General features: G+C 38.0%; 1 protein-coding gene across 2 annotated transcripts in view; it reads right to left on the bottom strand.

Annotated features, from left to right (window-relative positions):
- DSCAM (DS cell adhesion molecule) overlaps positions 1-21,869 on the bottom strand; it is a 460,069-nt gene that overhangs the window by 386,506 nt on the left and 51,694 nt on the right. For both annotated transcript variants that reach the window (XM_054085418.1, XM_054085408.1), the window contains exon 2: positions 3,377-3,694. In XM_054085418.1, coding sequence (XP_053941393.1) covers positions 3,377-3,694 — 318 coding nt within the window. The remainder of the gene's footprint in view (positions 1-3,376; positions 3,695-21,869) is intronic.

The following is a 21,869-nucleotide window of genomic DNA, read 5'->3' as shown; positions in this document are numbered from 1 at the left end:
ACGTGTCCTGCCAACAAACATATACCAACCCACACCAAGTACATTTAACCACATTGAATCTAGACTGAAGAGTTGGTAAATCCTTTGAAGTGTTTACAAAAATATTTCTATATGCCAGCAGCACTGGAATCTCTAAATGTCAGCCCCACTTGCAAAGTATCTAAAGAAAAAAAGGCAGAGTACTGAAATGTAACTGTAGTTTTCACAAATGCAAAGCAGCATCAAGTTTTCAGGTTCAGTGCTACCAATGCAAAAAGGAAGATGGAAGTTTGCCATCCCAAACAAGACTCTAATACTATAGCAGTTAAGTACTCCAACCAAAAGTAAATAAATTTAATTATAAATTAAATATCATATTAAAAATCAAATCCATCTTCTGTGATAAGACAGACACTACTAGTTCTGTTAAAAATAAATTATTGATTTTTTTATCAAATGTTAAGTTTCTTAACCCTGTTATAAGTGCTGAACTGATATCATAAGCATCTTTAATGCAATGCTTTTACAACACTGGCTGCCCTGTAATGAAGCAGCCTCCTAATCTTGTTCTACACTGGAGGGAATGGCACATAGATCATCTTAATGATGCTGACTTTTCTCTAATGCTCATACTCCAACCATCATTTACAGAAAAGTCTTGTTTAGCAGCAGTATCGTAACATACTGTGAAAGGTATTTGTATTTTTCAGAACAGCTGGTCATTCTGAAAATCTGTCTAGCTCATCATTTCTGTAGAATCAAACACAGAAATCACATGTGGGGCACAAAAACTGGGAAGAGGTTTATTAATTTCCCTGCTTAAAAAGTTTACATTATCGCAACTTCAATGGCACCTCCGTTATTTCCAGAGAGTAGTGTTGCCAGTTCCCATGAATGCTTGCTGATTTTTTTTTTTAAATCCCACTTCCCCAAGTCATGAATTTATATGAGAACTTCAGCCTTTGCTATAAAGATTTTTTTTTTTCCCTGCCATGACTGCAAAGGAAAGCTTGAAGCTGAAACAGGGTTATGCACCTTAACTCACATGTAGGGCTGGCCTGGAAGAGGATTGGGTTTGGGTGTCTAGTGCGGGGAGTGTAATTTTTGGGGGGCTGGGGAAGTGTGTTGCCTTATATGCTAAATTACATTCAAAACCACAATTACAACCATCTATGAGCTTAGAACCCTTATAACACTACCCATATTCTTGGGAAAAGTGGCTAAATGAGCTTCAGACTTTCTCATGAGGATTGTGAGAATAGGTGGGCTTTTATTAGTCTTTGTATAACTGCCTTATGATCAAATGATCCACTGACGGCTTCTGCATCCTTAGGAAATGCTATTGCTGTTGGAGGGCACTGGAAGGAGGAGGAGGTAGAGAAGAAAAGAGATTAGAAAATGCCTCCCCAAAATGGTGTTAATTAGGGCCAATCTGAAATTGTGTACAGATTTCAAATGAACAGAAATGTAATTGAGAGTAATACACAAACACACGAAGTTCATCACTTCATATTTGAGTAACACGGGGTTTAGCATTTGAACATAAAATACATTTATTATGCGTGAAGAAGATTGTCTCAAAATTGTATTTTTCCATGAGTGGGGATTTACACAAGCCTTCAGATAAGATACTAAGATCTACTGTCTGCCACCAAGCACAGTGACAACTCTGACTCACAATATCAGTTCACAGGAAGGAAAGGGACTTGTTTAACTTGTTATACAAACCTCAGATTAATTAAGAATTTGAATCATATCTGAAATGCATAGATGTGGGGCAAAAGGGTAAAAAGGGAAGGAAAAGGGGCAAAATGGGCATTGGCCTAGAAGACGTGTTAGCTTACAAGTGAAGGAGCTACAGCCACCTACTGCAAAGCCTTTTTTTCAGGACCACCTTCTTTTTGGGAGGTTTATTTCTAAGCAGAGGAAGACTTCTTTTGGGGTTTCATGCATTAATGAGTGAACGCTGAGCAATGCACATAGCCACATCGCATGATCCATGTCATATGCCTTTACAACTTAGCGAATGCCAGTTCAGAGTCTTAGCTAGCAAGGTTGCAAGTTTTAGCCTCCTCTACATCATCACATTAGTTTATCTGAGAAATAGAAAAATTGGAAACTAATAATGGAAGAAATACAGCCAAAAATTTGTGCAAAATTGAGAGAAATTAACAAATTCATTAAAAAATTAAAAATATTATGTTCCCTCTAAACCAAAACTGAGTTGAAAACATAAGAGTTGGTTACTATGTATTTTTATGAATCTCTCATTTTCCAAATTTTTTTTGGTCTATGGACAACTGAACATTTTCAGAAGCAGCATATACTGTCACAGGAAGTCCACATATATGCAACATACAAACTTCCTTCTACTAGTCATTTCTTATGGAAAAAACCCACTTTTCTAGACTAAAATTTTAAGAACACATGAATTTCCTAGAAATCCATGGGTTTTTTCTTGCCTTCTACTTGTCTACAAACTACAGATCTCTGAATGTTAATTTATTGTTAAGAAGAAGAGAACACATCCACTTATTTAAAAGGAGAGTTGCAGAAAAATTTGCTTGCTAATTGTTCAGTTTTCTCTATGTAACTCCTGCAAAGGCATATCTCCAAAGAAAAAGACACTTCTTTTTTGAGAAAAAACTAGCATACTTCCAACAACAACAAAGAGGTCACCAGGATTTGATTAGCGCAGAGTCAGCTCCCAGACTAGCTTCTATTTGTTTGTTTGAATATTTTAATTAATTGAAGTGGGTAGACAAAACCTTCAAAAACTATGCAACCATGTGTTTATGTGTTGTAACAAAAGGCCTGATTTTGATCCCACTCGAATTCTCCACTGGCTGACCCAGTCTGCACACAGTCAGTGTAGAAAACAGACATAAAATAATTATGCTCATTTGCATCTTCTAGCTTACACAGAAAGCACTGCCTATGGACCAACATCAGTTGCTGAATCTTTGCACAAGTTTCTCTCTTAGAACAAAGCACAACTGAGTACAAGCAAATTAGAAGGCATGCAATTAGGCAAGCATTCCTCTTCTCTTCCAGTCATTATACAAAATCCAAATACTACCTTATTTTCTTTTACATTTCTTCAATGAGTAAGTATGGTCCGATTAATAATTTAAACATTGGTTCATTTTTCCTTGTGCTTGTGCTGAAGCTCAACAAATTATGATGTTTGGAAAGCTAAGTTTTCACCATCAAAATAAATCAAAAAGAGAGGAGAAGAAGAATCCGTTATTTTACTTAATATTGTGAAGAGCTTAGAAGTTACACTTCTGAGAGATCTTCTTTGATAAGCAGCTGCTGCTACTCTTTTTTCTTCAGTATTTCAGTTTCCTCCCTCCCTCCTCAAGCATATTTGAATACAATACAAGACAATACTTACCAGCCTTAATGTGAACATCCTGACTTCTGATTTTCCCTGAAGGATTTTCAGCTGTGCAATAGTAAGTGTTATCATGGATTAAGTTATTAAAGCTTGAAGGAGGGAAGGGGAAAATTTGGAGAGTGCCATTGGGGTGGACGTGGCGGATCCCTGGGACATCGTAGATCTCCTCGCCCGTTGCTAGGTACCATCTGAGCGTCACAGGGGGGATCCCTGCTGCTGGGCAGGGTACCAATGTCCCTGTGGTGCTAGCAAACACTACCTCTTGCAAAGATGCATTGACAAAATACAGACTGGCGTGTAGATCTTCACTGAAAACTGCAAGACAAAAAAAAGAAAAAGAACAGACCTTGAAAATCTAGGAAATTTCAGCTACACACAAAACAATTTGACTGTTACTTGCCACAAAATCAAACATCTGGATCCTAAAGCAAGCTCTAACAAAATGTTTCTTGTTTTGGAAGAAAATAGCACCAGATTAAACACATTTAGTGGTTTAGATCCAAAAATGAAATGGGAAATCCCTTTCTCTGTAGTGTAAATTCAAACAGATCTGATCACTTTTACATTTGCTGATGCAGCACTTTTTGTAAGGCCAGCAAAAATCCAGCAGTAATCTACTTTCACAGAATTTCTAGCAACTACATTTCTGCCTGGAACACAGGCAGTTTCTGTTAGCATCTATAAATTTAGTTTTACAGACTTTCCTTGGCAAAATGATTTATAAGTAATAAACAGAGCTGAGCAAACAATGAAAAAAAATCAGCATAATTCCTTAATAAAAATCCCTTAATAAAAATTCCTTAATAAAAATACATACTAAGACTTAACTCAGATACAAGTTAATAAATACATCACATAATTTAGCCAGGTCATTTTAGAAAGACTTATAAACTAATCTTGGTTCTGCTATCCATGTGACTGCAGTCCCCCTTCCAACCTTAAACCACAGATTCCGTGATATGGAAAAAAGCTGGTATTTGTCAGAATACAAGATTAGCCCTTATACTTTTGAACACTTCTACCATGGGCTACTGAGCTGTTACCCAGAAGGCTGAAGGCTCCAGGTGGCTGGAAGGTTCCTCAACATTTCATACAAAATGCCTTCCTAAGCCTCTCTGCCTGAAGGCATATCAGCATTATGCATGATTTTGTTTTCCAATAAACGTTAGGAGACATTACCAATACGACCACTCTGCTGTATATTGACATATACCGCTCACTTGTGAAAAACTTTTTTTTTGCTTGACACAAACACAGAAGTGTACATATTTCACTATATCATGAATATGGTAGATTGTGATGTGATTTTTCTAAAGCAAGTCTGATAAAGAGTGAGTTTTTGAAAAGATGACCATAGTGCATCAGGCCCAAGAGAGCACTGACTAGACAGATTTCAATGTCAGCCCTCATTTGCAGAAGACGGCTGCTATCATCCTGTAGAAATAACTTGCAATCCTGACACTGTGAGGAACTGCCTCATCTACCTCTGCCACCTAGTCTCACGTAGCTTGGAGCATGAAATGGAGCATTCTCTCTTTTGACATCTTGAGGAGAGATAAGGTGGGAAGATATTCTCTTTTAAATATCATCTTGGTACTGACCATCAGGACAGACCATCTCAAAAAAGAACAGAACTGGCTCTGGGAATCCCTGGAAAGAAAAATGTGAGAGAGAGAACCTCCTAAAGCAATAAACAAAGAAGTTTGGCATGCAAGAGGCATCACAGAACAGGATGAAAGGCACATGGAGATTAGAAAGAAGACATTTCAAACACTGGAGTTGATGAGTCCCTGCATATAGATGAGACAGATGCTACTGCAGAATAAAGTCCCTTAGAAGAAACAAATTCTTCCTAGCTGGCACAGTCCTAGCAGAAATTTGGGTATCTGGAAAGCAAAAATAGGCATAATAGGACTAAGTACACAAAGAAGCAGGGCTGAATAAGATGGTGCCACTTTTACATAATTGTATTTCTAATTATAGTTGTACTTTGAAGCAGAGAACCATATTGTTGGTAACATAATAGAGAACTAAAAAAACCAACCCAAATTTGCCATTATTCATCTGCTGTACAAGATATTCTCTACAAATACAAGTGAAACAATCAACAGGGCACTTGAATTTCCATTGGCCTACAGGACATTCACATAGAAGTAATAACTACAGTTCACATTTGCCAACTTTTATTATGCTGTACTGCTTCTTAACAGACATTCATGTAAAACCAGTAGATTTGCTGACCGAGAATGAAGAGGTGAACACCAAATGACAAATGCCATAAAAAATAGAGAATATCAGCAACTATGTTTGACATTTCCATAGAATCTAACTTTCTAATCAAAATGCAGCACAGTTGAACTACAGACTCACACTAGCAGCACATAACAATGAATTTTTCCAGCTGCTTTGTATCCCCTGTAGAAGCTTTCTCTAGTTTTGACAAACTTTCCATCCATCAGCCTATACAATAGTGCTTTATTTTAAAACAGCATCTGGTACACATTCATCTTAATGGCAGACACAAAGACGCTAAGAACCCTGAAAAATAATTGCAATGTATAATATGCACATATATACACAATGCTGACAATCCAGATGCATTTTGTGGTGGAAAGCAATGTATAAACTACTCTGAGATATTCAACAACAAAAATGGGATTTCAGGCTCTTTTATTAAAAAGATATTTCTCTGCAACGTTCCATAGGGAGAAAGTGATTAGCTGAAAAACAGAACAAGTGATATATAAAAACTTAATTGAAACTGAGACAAGTCAAAGATGATATGTAATTATGTGTTATTTAATGGTAAAATATGGTTCAGCTAAACACCATATTTTTCAGTAAGCAGAAGCATGATTAGACTAAAATTTGCAAGGGAAAGGAAAGATAGTGAAAGTTCATGAAAGTTACAGATGCAGAACATGGGAGGGAAATACCTGAAGAAAAGAAAGAAAAAAATGGCAAGAAGAAAAGTGGGGGGAAGTCAGACAGATTCTACTAACTGCTTAAATGCTATTCGGAAAACAATTCTTTTGAAGCATTTTGCCTCCAGAACAACGATTGAAATTGCAAGGGCTCAAGAAAACAGGCACAGGCCTGCCCCTACATCCAGCCCTGCAGGAACAGACCTCTACAATGCCTTTAAACCAGAACTGAAATGGCTTAATCTGACTACAGTTGACCCAGACAACGTGACATCAGCACTTTCAAAGAGAAGACATTGCTTAGCATTAGCATTCCAAGGGAAGGAAAGTCAAAGATTCCTCTTGGAAAATGTTTATTTATTAATGAAACCAATAATACATGATGGAAATGGGAAGAAGCCAGCACCTCAGCAGCATTCAGTGGATGTCCCAACTAAAATGACAAGGTGACAGTCTGCACCTGCAAGTACTTCAGGGCAATGTGGCAAAGACCTTTGCCCTTGACTGCATGATTATAGGAGCACATAAAGAGTTTATCAGGTCATAGGCACAGGACAAGAGATGCTACTTGAATGTCAGGTTGAACAGATACCATTGCCTTCACACAAGAAGTATACTTCCTTTCTTCCTTCCTCCCTTCCTTCCCGTTAATTTTTTTGCAAGTTTAGTCAAAATTCCTTAGACTCAACTACTTGAAGTGATAAGGGGAACTGACAGAGTATAACAGCCAAGGACATTTCTCCTGCATTTCAGGGAAGACAACACTGCCGCATTGTGCCTAGCAAAATGCTGAATATGTCAGCCAGATAGAAAATTTCTTCTAGCACTTGAGAAATCTCCTGTCAAGTAAACTGGCTTATCTCACAACAAGCTGGTCGGTGGGGCTCCAAGTCAATCACAGTCAGAAACACAAAGTGAGACCTAGCACCGTATAGCCACTCTGGGTAGATGTAACCAGACTAGGCAGAGATAGTTATAAATATCTAGACTGGAGTTTGCATTTTGGTTTGTACAGAGTCGATCTTTACTCTCTTCTAGCATGTCACTCCTTTCTCCAGGTCTCCAAGGTGCTGCAACTTCTACATACATATATGCTGTTTACTTCAAGGTTTTCTTTAAAGGCCTAGAAAATAGCACTTCTGATATTTCTGCCTATTAAGGGTGTCATTTAGTCAGGGCTTCGTTATATATCACACAAGGCAAAACAGGCTGAAACTGGTGCTTCACAATCCTCCTTTTTAAAGGGCAGAAGGAGCTGTCACTAAGATATAAGAGAGAAGATCTCCATCTAAACTACCATACTGGGTCAGTCTTAGGCTTGCTCTGTCTAGGATCTCATGTCCTGGAGGGATCAGCATCAGCTGCAACAAAGACATGTAAGTAGACATGCAAAAGCAAACTGCGAAACTATCCATATACAGAGGATCCTCTTCTTCCCTTTCTCCACTGTTCCCTACATCCCCCTTTAGGCTATACAACTTGTTGCCAAAATGCAATGTAGAGGCCTGGTATTGTGCATCTCCTTTTCATCATGTTCTCTCCCAGGTTTTAGGAAGTTTAAATAACATATTTGTGATTTTTACAGCCAGCTTTTTGTGCCTCGCATTATTCCAAAGCCCTCCTTCCATATTCTGTAATTGCCCACTTAAAGCCCCAGTTTTCTCTTCAGTTGCATTCAGAACTGAAATGCCATTTGGCAATTGACAACTCAACATAAAATATCTCTGAAGAATTAAATGATACTTATGTTTAAATTATCTACCATGTCCTTTCCAGAGGCTAAACACTATTCCTGTTACGCTTATGCAAGGGTAAAATTTGGTCCTAACTTAATAACCATCCCAAAAGAAAATAAAAATTATTTCACATCCCTCTGATTAATCAAAATCATCATTAAATTTTTATACAGATAAAATAAAAGATATGAATCAAAATGAATGTCTGGAGCAGTGAGACCACTGAGATTATTTAGATAAAATAAAAATAAAAGTAGAAAAGATAAAATATGTAATTAAGCAATTGGCAGCCCCGGACATCAATATTTTCTCTGCTTTTCTTCTCAGTGACATTATGATTGATGAACTGGGAAACAATCAAGTATTTGGTTTAGATTTAATAGATCATATAAGATGTCACATGGAAATCTAAGAATTTAAATACTGTTAAATATCACAAATGTAAACACAGGAAACCTAGAAGCAAACCCAAGGAGTATAATAAAAAAAAACATAAAAATAAAAAAGGACGCTATAGAATAAGGTCTAAACTGTGCCTCTGCCAGAAGTCAGTGATCCAAGAACACCCCTTTTTCAGAATGCTCCTTCCTAGTGCTGATCTTGCAGTCTGTGCTTGGAACGCTAGATGCCTGGGACCACTTTGCACCATGATGGGACAACACACTCCAGCAAAAGCTGACAGTTGGGAAAGTTTGCTGCAGACATCTCCTCAGTCACTTTGTAGGTGCAAAGCAGGATAAGACACAGTCCACTGAGCAATTAAGTGACTAGGAATACAGGTAGTCTCATCAACGCATCAAGTTCTAACCAAAGTTTAAGAAGAAAAAAAAGAATCAAAACAATATCAACAGATGGTGTGTCTTCTGAAAGGTGCCCTTTCCTGAGAAACCCCATTCATTGTGCCTAGGTTAGAAGAACTGCTTTTTTGAGCCTTCTGCACAGCTAAAATATGATGACAAACACAGCCTAAAGGCATTTTAGACCCCACTTCAGCAGGGCAAATCACTCACTTCACTTGGTCCTTCATCTCCAGCAGTTAGAGAGAGATTAGGACAATCTGTCCTAATCTGTCTCTGTCTTTCTTGAAGACCTCAGTTAACTACAGAAGGCCACTACAGCTGCCCCAGTAATGTTAGTGTCTGGGTAGATATTTGCTGTCTACAGTTACAGATCCTTCTACCGTGACTCCAGTCCATCTGGCACATGAAGTGGCCTGAAAGCATCACACCCTTTGCCAGTCTTCACAACAGCAATTCCTTAATACATCTCCAGTTTTCAGGAAATTTAAAGACAAGGCTTTTTTTATGTTCTGATTTTGGTTTGGTGGGGGAGGTAGTACTTAAAAAACAACTGTAGAACCAAAGGTGGGGGACAGGAGAAAAAGAAAAGAGAGATTATCTGCCAAAATGGAAAGGAATAAAAAGCTAACTAGTCTGTTGGAAGTCAGAAGGATACTAATACTCAGAGGGATTTTTATAGGAACTCCTCAGGATCCCACATCTCGTGAGAGATTAGCAAGTCAGCTACTTTTTCACTGGCCTGAAATGAGAGTATGAAGCAGACAAGAAAACATCATATTGGTCATACCCTTAAAGATACAGCTGTTAGGTAGAGTTTATCCTTCATTTGAATTCCTTTGCATCTTATTTTATTTAAAACTAAGAAAAAAGTAGGCACAACTACTAGAGAATATTCCACTTGTTATCATTAAAAATGGCGTTTGTTTTTTAGAGGTTGAACTTCTGAGTGAAATTCTAGGACCTAAATACAACAAAACCATTAAGAAACTTAAAGAAGAGAATTTAAACCTCACTTTCAATATTCAGTGAAAAATATTGAAATTTTCATTACTAGAGGAAAATAAAATATTGATTATTCACTGTAAGGTAAAAGACAAATATTTTGTAAGACAACTTGATGGAATTCACATGAAAACTGGTCAAAAAAAAAATCCAAAGACATTTGTAAGAAAATGGTTGACATCTAAACAATACATTATGTTTGAGGTAATTGGATTAACGGGATCATACTACAGGTTAATTACCCTGTCAACATCCAAACCATATAGTATGCTAGGGTAATCTTTTTTGCATAAAAACACACAGAAAACTGATAAATGAAACATTTCGGATTGCACTGCAGCACCTTTCAAATAGCAGTAGAAGCATTACAAATGCAATCACAAATATGCAGATTACTCAGCGCAGAACACAGTCAGAGAAATATAGCCTGGGTAGGTGGTAGGATACGATGCTAGTGAGCTGTTTGACTATTTCAGACGAATATTTTTTCCAAACTTCCATAATGTATCATCATGACTGAGATTTTAAAGAAACAAAGAAAGAAAAAAGAAACAGGGCAATATAGGCCTTTTCTCCTTTAATACAATAAATCTCCCCTGGTCAAATTAAAAAAGACCCTTATTTTAAAAGAAGAAAAAAATTACTAGACACCTACAAGTAACAACATTTTTATTACTACTCAATTATCAAGTAACAGGCTATGCAAAGTGACCTAGAAAAATTACTTCAGCTATCGTGGAAAGATCAGAGTGATGAGGCATTACAATAATCCATCTGTGATCATGTCTCCCTCTAGGGGCTTTATCTAAGGACTAACATACAAGGTTGACAAATATTATTAATTTTATTAGAGTAAGGATAAAACGAATGCCCTTTTACAATTTTGGCTTTAATTCTTACTCCAGACAGGATTTTCATATGCCCCTCTACATCAATAAGGATTGACTATTCCTCACTACCTGAGGGGAGAGAGGGTAAAACAGAAACTCACACAAGGAATAAATTTCAGGTGGAGGCAAGAACAGGTAACAGGACAAAAAGCACTGGATAAAGATGCTATGACCAGATTGCAAAGTAAATCTTACTAAAAAGAACTAAAACGAGGAAGAAAACAGAAAGCATCTCTAAAGAAAAAATGATGAGAGAATGCTAAAATCAGCACAAAATAGTTTTAATCTGAAAAATAAATTTAAATCAATTGCACAAACTCATTTGAGATTTCAAATAAAATTAACCAAGAAATGAGTATATTAAATTACTACACTAGTAAAAATAAATGCAAAAGCATCAGTTAAAGCCACCACCCACAACAGTTTTAAGTCAAGTCAACAATGGAGTCAAGGGAAAAATCTTTGTTTGCTATCAGCCAGTTTAACCTCTTCCATCAATGTTACTTTCTTGTAAACTGTTGAGAAAAGCAGAAAAAAAACCCCATTTTTTGTTTGCAGTTGTCATCTCCCATAAAAACAAAGATAAATCTGCACCACTTAGATTATAGGTCTTCATGAGAACAACAGGTATAAAAATCTTTTTGTTTCCCCTAGAAAAATGCATCTAACCGTATGCTGAAGCATCCATTGCTCCGACAAAAAAATTTTTTTCTGGTACTGCTTACAGAGACCTCCTAAACACTGAACAAGCAAGTGTGAAGTATCTATTTCACCAGTTTTTTCAATTTTAAAACACCAATTTGTCCAAACGTGAGCTTTGCATGTGTAAGCATCCAGCCACCCATGACAGGCTGACCTGCTGGTCTTGAAGTGACCCCCAGCACCTGCAGGGGCCTCAGGCAGTGCAGGGGAAGGGCAGGGACTCAGTGCACCTCAGAGTCGCACACCGAAATCTGAAATCTCAGAATCTGAGCAAGACACTCCTTGCTTTCTCTTTGTGATGGCTATCAGGGATGCTGATAAGGCCACATGACAAAATGAATCCTGATTGTTCCCTGTCAGTCATTCATCCCAGACCTGACACCCAGGCATAGTGGCACAGTATGCCCAGGAGAGAGGTGATGAAGGTGATGATATCTGGGAATAAGGAGATGAGGGGAAGCTGTGGGTAGAGGCCTTCCCTCTGCCCCTGGGCCTCTTCCTTATCCCACCTCTTTAGGGTAGGGTGTAAAGGAGCAAGAAATGGTTGATAATATGGCTGGGGTGGAGAGCCTGGACAAAGCCCAGGAATGGTCCATTATTAGTTATTTATGTCTTCCTAGTATAAAGAAAGGCCCCGAGGGAATCAGGATAGTGTTAATTTGCAAAATGCAACATTCCAAAATTGTCCTGTAGAAAGAAATCGAGTTAGCAAATAACTTCAGTCTAGCAGGTGCCTACTTAGAATGGTTGTCCCAGAGACTTGTCTTAATATATGGTAAAATAAAATAAAATAAAAATCTGAAGAAAAAACATTTCTTGGATATTTGACTTTTTGATGTTGAAGCAGTCCTGTGAATTGTTATGATTGCTTCTGCAATAGAAAGTAATGGGGAAAACATCAAACTTGGTCAACAGCAAGCAGAGATGAGGAGGTTAGGTTTGCACTGTTTTAATGTAATTGGCATCATTCAGAAAGCCCACATTTTTTCCACCGTATATAATTTCCTAATGTAGAAATGCTGCCCATGTAGTATGTTATGTAGTGGTAGCCAGTATTTCAGGGCTAAACAGTATAAAATTACATATCCGCCAAAAAGAACAAAAAAATAAATTATGCTTTTTCAAATTGCTACTCTGATTCAATGTGCCAGTGCTCAACCTTTTATTCTAAAGGGGGATTCATTTTGAACCAGTTTCAAAATCAGAACTGCTAATGAGGATAATTAAGTACACAATTGGTTTTGCCTACAAAATATGATCACTACCAAAAAAATCATGCATTGTTACATTATCATTCTCACTGGACAGAAACTGCCATTAAATCAAAGCAGGATTCCACAATTAAAAGAAAAGGTCCTCCGGTGAAATCATAAAAAGAAGCAGAACTCGCAAATGATTTGCATCTCTGGAAGGAGGACAAGTGTGTGTTTAGGTGGAGTGCACTGTAGAGAACTGAGTGCACAGACAAACGCTGAGTGGCAAATGCAATAGATGCAAATGATAGGAGTCTTTAGTCAGTTAAATAGCAATAATCTGCTTGTGATTTAAGTTCTTACTTTTAATTGTTTATTCAATAATGGAATGAATGAAAGAGTAGATATTCATGTAGGATAAGCATTCCAGTTCAGGCTACAAACTACCAAAGTAAGATGTGTAGATAAGGGCCTTTTCCCTTATTAAATTGAATAGAGGGAAACCAAAAAAAGAGGACAAATACATAATTGTCAACTTGGGGGAAAAAAAATGCGCATCTTTTTTTCTTGAAGCAAGAGCCAATGCATAACCCCAACTCCATTCACTCCTATCATAAAGAACCCGCTGCAAGAACACCAAAAGCAACCAGAAAGAAATGACAGAAGAGCCTTGGATTTGTTTTTCCTCACAAAAATATTCTATGAGAAATAAAGATAAGCAGTTGTGGCACATTTTGAAAAACTGGATTAATCAATACCTCTATAGCTTTTGATTGATTTACAAAATTATTACTTTTTCCATATACAGAGTCATTACTTAACAAAGATTCATTGTCTGAGATCTAACAACTTTCAGTTTGGGGCTTGTCTGCAAGTGCTGCAGCTGTCTGAGTGCTTTCTTTTAATACCCTGCTGGCCACATACATCACATCCTAGTAGGAAAACAGAGTTTTACAACTAAAGAACAATAAAGGCTAGCATACTCCTCATTGTTATCATTGGATCTGTGCAGGAAAGAGTCAAAATCAAAAAAAAAAAAAAAAAAAAAAAGAAAATAATATCTTCAGTGAAAGGAATTAAGTGCCAAGATGCATCACAAAACTATATGAGGGTGTATTTTAGACCGGAGCAGTCAGATAGGCTGAGTCCGAAAGTACGGTCAGTTCTGTGTCATCTTTCCCACATCCTAGGTTAAGCCTGCAAGTTCTTTCATTTGGATCCTGAAAACAGCTAGAACACTCTTCTGGGATGGGTTCTTACTCTCCAATTTTTCAGGTGGATGATCTCCACTTGGGTGAGTACACAAGTCCTACTGCCAGAGTTAGTCTCCAGCAGACCAAGCAAGCCTTCTAACCTCCAAACTTTAAGAAACTAGAGAAGGAAAAAACTCAAAATGTCAAGAGATTTGTAAAGCCCAACCTCTCAGTTCCATTATTCCACATCACAGTTATTACTAAGTATCCTCAGAAGTAGCCCACAAAATCTAAGTCAGCTAATTCCTCTCATGCCCTCAAGAAGCCTTCAGGAGCTCTCAGTAGTAACAACTACAAGCTCAGCAGGCTTCCCTGTCTACAGCCTAGAAGCAAATTTTGTTACCATGCCTGAAAGTTGACCCTGTTAAAATTTTCTGTATATCTAAAGCAGAGTTGAACATATATCACAGAAAGCTCTATCCCAAAACTATGAGAGGAGAGAAAAGAGAAGGAAAACAGAGGTAAGGAGTTGGATGGTGCCCATTTGTATCCCCTTCCCTCTCCATGCTCATACATGGGGGAAAAAGTATGTTGTTCTTGAATGGACTTGGTATTGGGAGAAACAATATTGCCCTAGAAGAAAGATAAGAATGGATGTCTAGTGCTCAGCTGAGCCTGCACAGCTTCTACCCAGACACCATCAGTGAGCTCATCCAGTAAGTACAAGCTTAAGAATTTGAAACACATGCTGACAGGCATCAACAGATGAAACACAAGGTTTTACTGTAAGAAGTCACACAAAAACATTGCTAAATACCTTGGCATTAAAAGAAAACACAGAAAGAATTAGGTCAAAGCTTTGACGGTACACTGTTTCCAACACAGACACCATTTTGCTCACTTGTTAGTCTCTGCCAGGGAGAAAATGCAAAATCTGCCCATGAAGGCCATGGGAGTGGCAGCGCATAAGATTAAGCAGAGCAAGCTCTTTAGTGCCACCTGGAAAACAGAGTTCTCCTAGACACTACTAAAGAAACTAGTAGTACTGAATTCTACTGTATCTCCTAATTAGGAAATCTTGAATAAAACCTGTAATTGTAATGGTCCCCAGTCACCACCATCACCACTAGCACACCAAAGACAAAATGTAACATTAGCATGGTGCATCATTTGCATCACTCATATAATATTGTGGTATAGGAGCATTTCCATTCAGGAAGCATAAGTTTACTGCTCCCCAACCTCCCCTCCATGATTCTTTCCCTTTCACCTCCAGCTTAACTGCAAGCAATTAAACCAAGAAAGAGTCCTTATTCTGCAAGTGTAAAGAAGCAGAAAAAGTTTGGGCACCTGAAAATGTAGGGGGGTGGGGGGGAAAAACCAACCTGAGTCATAGGCAAGATAACACATACCTCGTGAATGACCAAAGGGAGCAAACGCCTGGACTCAACAAATGGCTCAGTGGAGCAAACCCTTGCATAGATTAGAATCCCCTTCAAGAGCATGACCACTTGGCATTTAAATTTCCTGGCCTGCTGTACATTTTGAAACCACTACAGAACATGCAGCACACCTTAAGCATTTTGCTGCACTAATGCTACTTTGCAACTGTGCCAAATTTTTTCACCCATGGGGACAAGTTCTCAATTTGACTGTATTCTTCCTGACAATCTTCCTGTCATAACAGACACGATGCTGGCTTGGGCTGAGTCACAGCTACATTTCAACTGAAGAGCAAGAGCAGCCCTTCCCCATGCACCACACACAGCACCAGCAGAGAAACACCAAGTGGAGCTGGCACAGCCCTCAGTCTTGCTTGAAGGATGGCTCTCAAGTAGTGCAGAGTTCAAATAAAAAGGGAGAGGGAGGAAAAAAAGAGAGAAAAAAAAAATAAACCATACAAAACCCACATAACAATTACTTCCAGTCAGCACAAACAGCCAGTTCCAAAAGATCTAAGCAGACAGTCTCACTTCTGCAAAGCAAACAGAAGTTGTGCATTATACTGACTATTTCAATAATGAAATTGCTTAAAGTTTCCTGAAGTTATTTGGCTCTAGTAAGCATTGAAATAAAACCAGTACTTATGTAGGCACTAAGTAGCTCAAACACGACAACATAACAAGGCATAATGAAGAAAGAAGCATCATAAATGCTTGGTTATTGCTCACATTTTTTCTAAACTGCTTCCGAGATCACCATGATGCACTTTTGTTTAGATCTCACTAAATGAAAAGAAAGCAAATTGTACTATTGCTCATCACCACTGCTATAGAAGATTAGAGCTATGACAAATTGCTGCAATCTTAACAACAAAACCACCAAAGCAAAAACTAGATACTTACTCCACCTACCACTTGGGGGGAGGGGGAAGAAAAAAAAAAGGCAGATCTGAAACAAGTTTTTAGGATCAAATCTTTTTTCTTAACAAAACCAAACAAAGTACAACTTAAGGAATCCTCAGTACCTGAACAACTCCAATCAAGTACTCTCTTTATCATGGGTTTACTATATCTTTTATACAATATAGCATGCACAGAAAATAACAGCATTATATATACAATCCATTACATTTCTTTTACTCCATGAGAGGTAAAATCTCAGGAAGCTGGGTTTTGCTGGAGAAGGAAAGGCTTTAAGAAGAAGAAACTAAATATATTTAAAATAAATTGAAATGACAACATCTCTCAATTTTGATATAGCTTCTAAAATGGAGAAGAGATACTACCAACATAAAAATAAGTTCTCTAAAAGTATTTTAGTTTTCTGGATTATCCCAAGATAACATTCAGAGTTTAGAAATGGCAATTTCAGCCTGGTTATCAGTTGAGGAATAGAAACACATATGAAAATACTATGAAGACAGCTACAGAATTAGCACATAGCACACATTTGCATTTTAGATACTCTTGACAAAACACAAGACTAGTTTGCCTTGAAGGTTTCTTTGTTTACCTGAAAAATAAGCACATGAAATGCTGTGCAGTGACTTAGAAATTCTTGGGAATCGTTTTGGTCCCCCACAGACTTCCTTTATCACAAGAAGGTAACCAAGAGCATTCAAAAGCCCATAGTAGCAAAACTCAGCTTTCTTTGAACTTCAGTGAAACCTGGACACTTATATACCAGCAACAATTTGTGCTTGGGCCTTCCCTGTGGTTTACAGCAATTTAAAATACAAACAACAACATATTACTTCCTCACTTAAGTGCTGTGAGGAAAAAAAAGTCCTTGTACCTTCTTTGCAGAAAACCTCTTAGGTTTTATAACATAATTAGATAAATTAATGTGCATCATAATTGAACCTAAAAGTATCTACCAGTCTACTATGTCATGTTATCATCTTTACATTGTGAATTTCAGTTTTCATACATATTTCTTTCCCCTGATTATATACTCTAAAACATTTGGTCTAGGGAAACTCTGATAAACGTATTCAAAGGTATAGTAAGTAACATCAGTGACATACAGTAAGCACTGACCCAAGAGAATTATTGTTTAAAAATTAAAACTACTGAAGTAATAGCAATACGTATCTCTCACCACAACATTGTAAGTTCAGTCTAAACAAACCCTTTCCTTTCCAGCTTCTCTAGCAGAATACTTTACAAAAACCATACCTTAAGAATAGCTGCATGGACTCCTTTATTTTGTTATAACCTTTGGCAGCAGGATTACAATGTTCTACAATAAATCTCAGTGAAAAAAAACCCAATTCTTAAATCCTCTGTTTCTTAAAAAAAAAAAAAATGAATACAATTTTTTGCATAACAGTAGAACAGGTCCTTATACCAAATGTCCGTTTACCCATCATCTCTGCTCCAACAGTGGTTGATAAAGGATGTTTAGGGAAGAGTGTGTCACAATCCTTTCCTAGTGGTGACAGCTGATTTAAAGCCCAGCACAACTAATTGAAATTACCTTTTCTGTTTGACGAGTACAGCACTCATTTTCATCCCCAATTGCCATTTTATTCCCCATGATCTGAATGAGAGGATCATGTGTTCCCTCAGTAAGTTTGCAATGACACCAGCTGAGGGAAAGAAGTGTCTTCAGGGGGATCTGGACAGAGTAGATCAATGGACCAAGGCCAATTGTATGAGGTTCAACAAGGCCAAGTCCTGCACTTTTCTCACAACAAGCCCATGCAGTTCTGCAGGGTTAGGGAATAGTGGCTGGAAAGCTCTCCGGCAGAAAAGGATCTGGGGGTGTTGGTCAACAGCTGTCTGAATATGAGCCAGCAGTGGGCCCAGGTGGCCAAGAAGGCCGGTAGCATCTTGGCTTGTATCAGAAACAGGGTGACCAGCAGGACTAGGGGAGTGATTGTCCCCATGAACTTGGCACTGGTGAGGCTGCAGCTCAAATATTGTGTTCAGCTTTAGGCTCCTCGCTACAAGAAAGACATTGAGGTGCTGGAGCATAACACGTGATAGGACAGGAGGAAACAGCCTCAGGATGCTCCAAAGGCGGCTTAGATTGGGTATTTCTTCATCAAAAGCATTGTCAAGCATTTGAACAGGCTGCCCATGGAGGTGGTTGAGTCACCATTCCCGGAAGTATTTAAAAGACATGCAGATGTAGTGCTTAGGGAAATGGTTTAATGATGGACTTGGCAGTTCTAGGTTAATGGTTGGACTTGACGATCTTAAAGTTTTTTTCCAATCTAAACCATCCTACAATTCTATTACATGATCTTTCTAACTCTCACAAGCTCTACTTACGTGCAAGCTGGGCTATCTGAAATGCTGATCCATCAGAAGACCTTAATATTTATAACCTTCTTCAGTTCCTTTCTACATATGTTGAACAAACCATAAACCAGCACAGATCTCACAGTGTTTTCTTTCTCTAGCATGAAAATCCATTATAGATTTCCTATTCGTTTTCCAGCCTCTCATTAATTTACATGAGGACCTACAGTTTTCCTTTGCGAAGGCTGTGTCAGACTTCTTTCGCCAGTACATTGCATCTACCTGCCTTCTAAAAACTTTGCTCTTTTTGAAGACCTGCCAGCCTACAGTTTTCTACTTTAGTCCTTTAAAATAACAATGAGCCCTGACATTAAGTATGCAAAAAAAATAAGCAATTCTAAGTCAATTTAAGCAAAAAGTTACAGCAGTGACCATTTCTCCAGCTAATTATACATCTATTTTTATTTATAACTCTTGAAGGAATCTCATCCACAGCTGACGAGACATTTACATTCAATGAATTAGTTCCTTCTAGAATTTCTTCCACTTACAATACAGTTTTGGATCATTCCTCATAACTGCCTTCCAGAAAGTGAGGAGGTTGGCTCGCTGCCCTTGAGACACAACGATTGGGTTTTTCAGTCAAGTCGTCCAGCAAAATCTAGCACACTCATTCTGGCAATGGGCTGAAAAACTGTTCCTGTGAAAGCTACCCATTTGCAGGCATTTTAGGTCTTGAGAACTGCCAGTGCAGACTGGTCATGCAACTTGTGCAGTAGGTCTGACATGTCTAGTTTTGGATCTTCTGTACACTATATCCAGGACTACAGATCAATCAGAGCCTGACAACTCCAACCTTAGAACTTCTCTGCTGGTGGGAGTATCATAACCGAGAAAGTCAAGGAGGTCAGTACAAAGAATTCACGTGGCTTTTCTGCAACAGCTTCATCTCCCTAAATACTTTCTTTGATCCTTTATCAGGTTTGCCTGATCTTTTATGTATAAGGTGAGCTACTTCTCAAAATTCATTTTGCCCTGCTTCATTCTGAGCAGGCATTTCACTTTGTAGGTTTAACAGCATTTTTCTTCCATGTTGGTACACAACTGTGCACTTTCCTACTTGACTGTGTTCAAGTGATGTGTACAGAAGAGAGCATATCTAATGTATAGATGTATAGCCCTTTTAGATGTTTTAAGAATTATTTTATATCACTTTTTTGAGGATCAGTTCCTTACAGGTTTAGTTGCTTTGTCCCAGATGTCCATTTTTAAATACTTGGGTTATTTGGGAATTTTCCAAATTCAGTATTTTTCACATTGAGTTCATAATCATTTGCCTAAGACTGAAAGACTGAACATGGATGTGCTTCAACATTTCAGCTTTGGAAGACAAGTTCTTGCCAATCATGTGTTCTTCCACACTTTTCAACTCCCCTATTTTTAAGTTTCAAATCACTTCAAATTTCCTTGTCCTGTTTTAGTTTATGTCATGCCTCAAACTACCTTGAGAAATCTCTCTTTCCTCCCATAAATCTTACTCCTTCCTTTCAACACCATTTTTTTTTCTTTCAGTTCAGTTATTGAGGCTGAGTAGATGATGCAAGAGCCTACAAGAAGAGGCTAAGTAGACAGGTCCTACTGCTCACCTTTTTATTAAAACAGTCTGTTTCCAGTAAGCTTTTCCCTGTTGTTTCTTGTGCTGCTGACACTTGTTGAGAAGTTACAGCTACAGGTCCTACTTCCTATACCAGACCAGGGCAAAAGCAGCAAGCAAGCATCTTAAGAATCATTGAATCATACAATAGTTTGGATTGGAAGGGACCTTAAAGATCATTCAGTTCCAACCCTCCTGCCATGGGCAGGGACATCCCACTGGATCAGACTGCCCAAGGCCCCATCTAACCTGGCCTTGAACACCTCCAGGGATGAGGCAGCCACAGCTTCCCCGGACAAATTGTGCCAGTGCCTAAACACCATCATCATGAAGAAATTCTTCCTAATTTCTAGTCTAAATCTGCCCCTCTACAGTTTACACCCATTGCCCCTAGTCCTATTACTACAAGCCTTTTTAAACAGTCCCTCCACAGCTTTCCTGTAGCCCCTTCAGGTACTGCAAGGTTCCCTGGGAGCTCCCAACCACAGCATGTACATTTCACCCATCAGCTTCAGGGACTGCATTCAAATTTGTGCAACCAAGCTAGCCCTACAAGATGCAAATACATCTTTTCATTCATTCATCAGTCACATTAAATCATAATATTTAAGGATTAATAAAATGACTGAATGTGGCAAAATAGCTTTTCCCACACACACTCTTGCTCTTAATCAGCACTAATTAAGTAGCTACATCATATAAATTGACAGCAATGTAGATTCTGAAGCAGAGTTTAAAGTGTAAATAATGATGAGATAAAAGAAATCTTTTGAGCAAAATCAAAGTATCAAGTAGTCATTATGTGTAATCACTATCACACTTTAATGACATTTTGTGCTGGAACAGGAATATGAGCAGGAATTAAAGTGTCTAATACATATTACCTTTTTTTTTCTTTTTTTTTTTTACCATGTTTGTCCCAAATACTTAACAAAACATAAGCCTTATCTTGTATCTTCAGCAGGTCAGAGTGATGGAAACACAGTAACCATGCTAACTGCAATGGCAATGGACATGAAATGCGAGGAGGCCATGTAGTAGCAAAGATTTTGACATTTATCCTTTCAAACTTGTTGTTTCTATAAGCAATAAGGCTGAGATAGGAAAACTATAACAGAAGTCTCTTATCCTGTCATGCAAACGAAGTCACACCTTATGTATGAGAGTAACCACAAGCAGATGTGACAGAGTAATATGCAAACCCTGATTAAAGGGGTAAAGGGAAGGCAAAAGAAATAAGAATAAAACTCCTTTGCTCCCATAGAATCGATAAGCAGAAAATCATGACAGAGTAGAAGAAAGAAAGAAAGGAGAAATTCTATCTGGTTTAAACTTTCTGAATACCTATAAATGCTTTTATTTTATGGCCAGTTCAAAGGCGAATTAAGAGGAATCCATTTGTCCAGCATCATGGCTTTAGCAGGCAATAGCTTTGTAACCATCAGTCAATTCACTGACTTGAATAGGTTTGTTGATAGCAGGTGTTTCTATGACTAGCATTTTACAGGGATGAAGTCCTGAACGTGGTGTGACTAATACTTCAATACAGCATTGAGAAAGCAGCATGAGAAGAACAAAGTGAACAAAAGAGAAGGTCAGGAAAACTCGACGATGAAAAATACTGACTTCCAAGCTGCCACTTCAACCAAAACTTTGCATGAAGGGGATGGAACACAAAGGATTTGTTAATCAGAAAACACCCTAT

Source organism: Cuculus canorus, chromosome 1, assembly GCF_017976375.1.
Source record: "Cuculus canorus isolate bCucCan1 chromosome 1, bCucCan1.pri, whole genome shotgun sequence".
Taxonomy (NCBI): Eukaryota; Metazoa; Chordata; class Aves; order Cuculiformes; family Cuculidae; genus Cuculus; species Cuculus canorus.
Note: the sequence above shows the minus strand (reverse complement) of the source record. Positions and strands in the feature narration are given on the sequence as shown.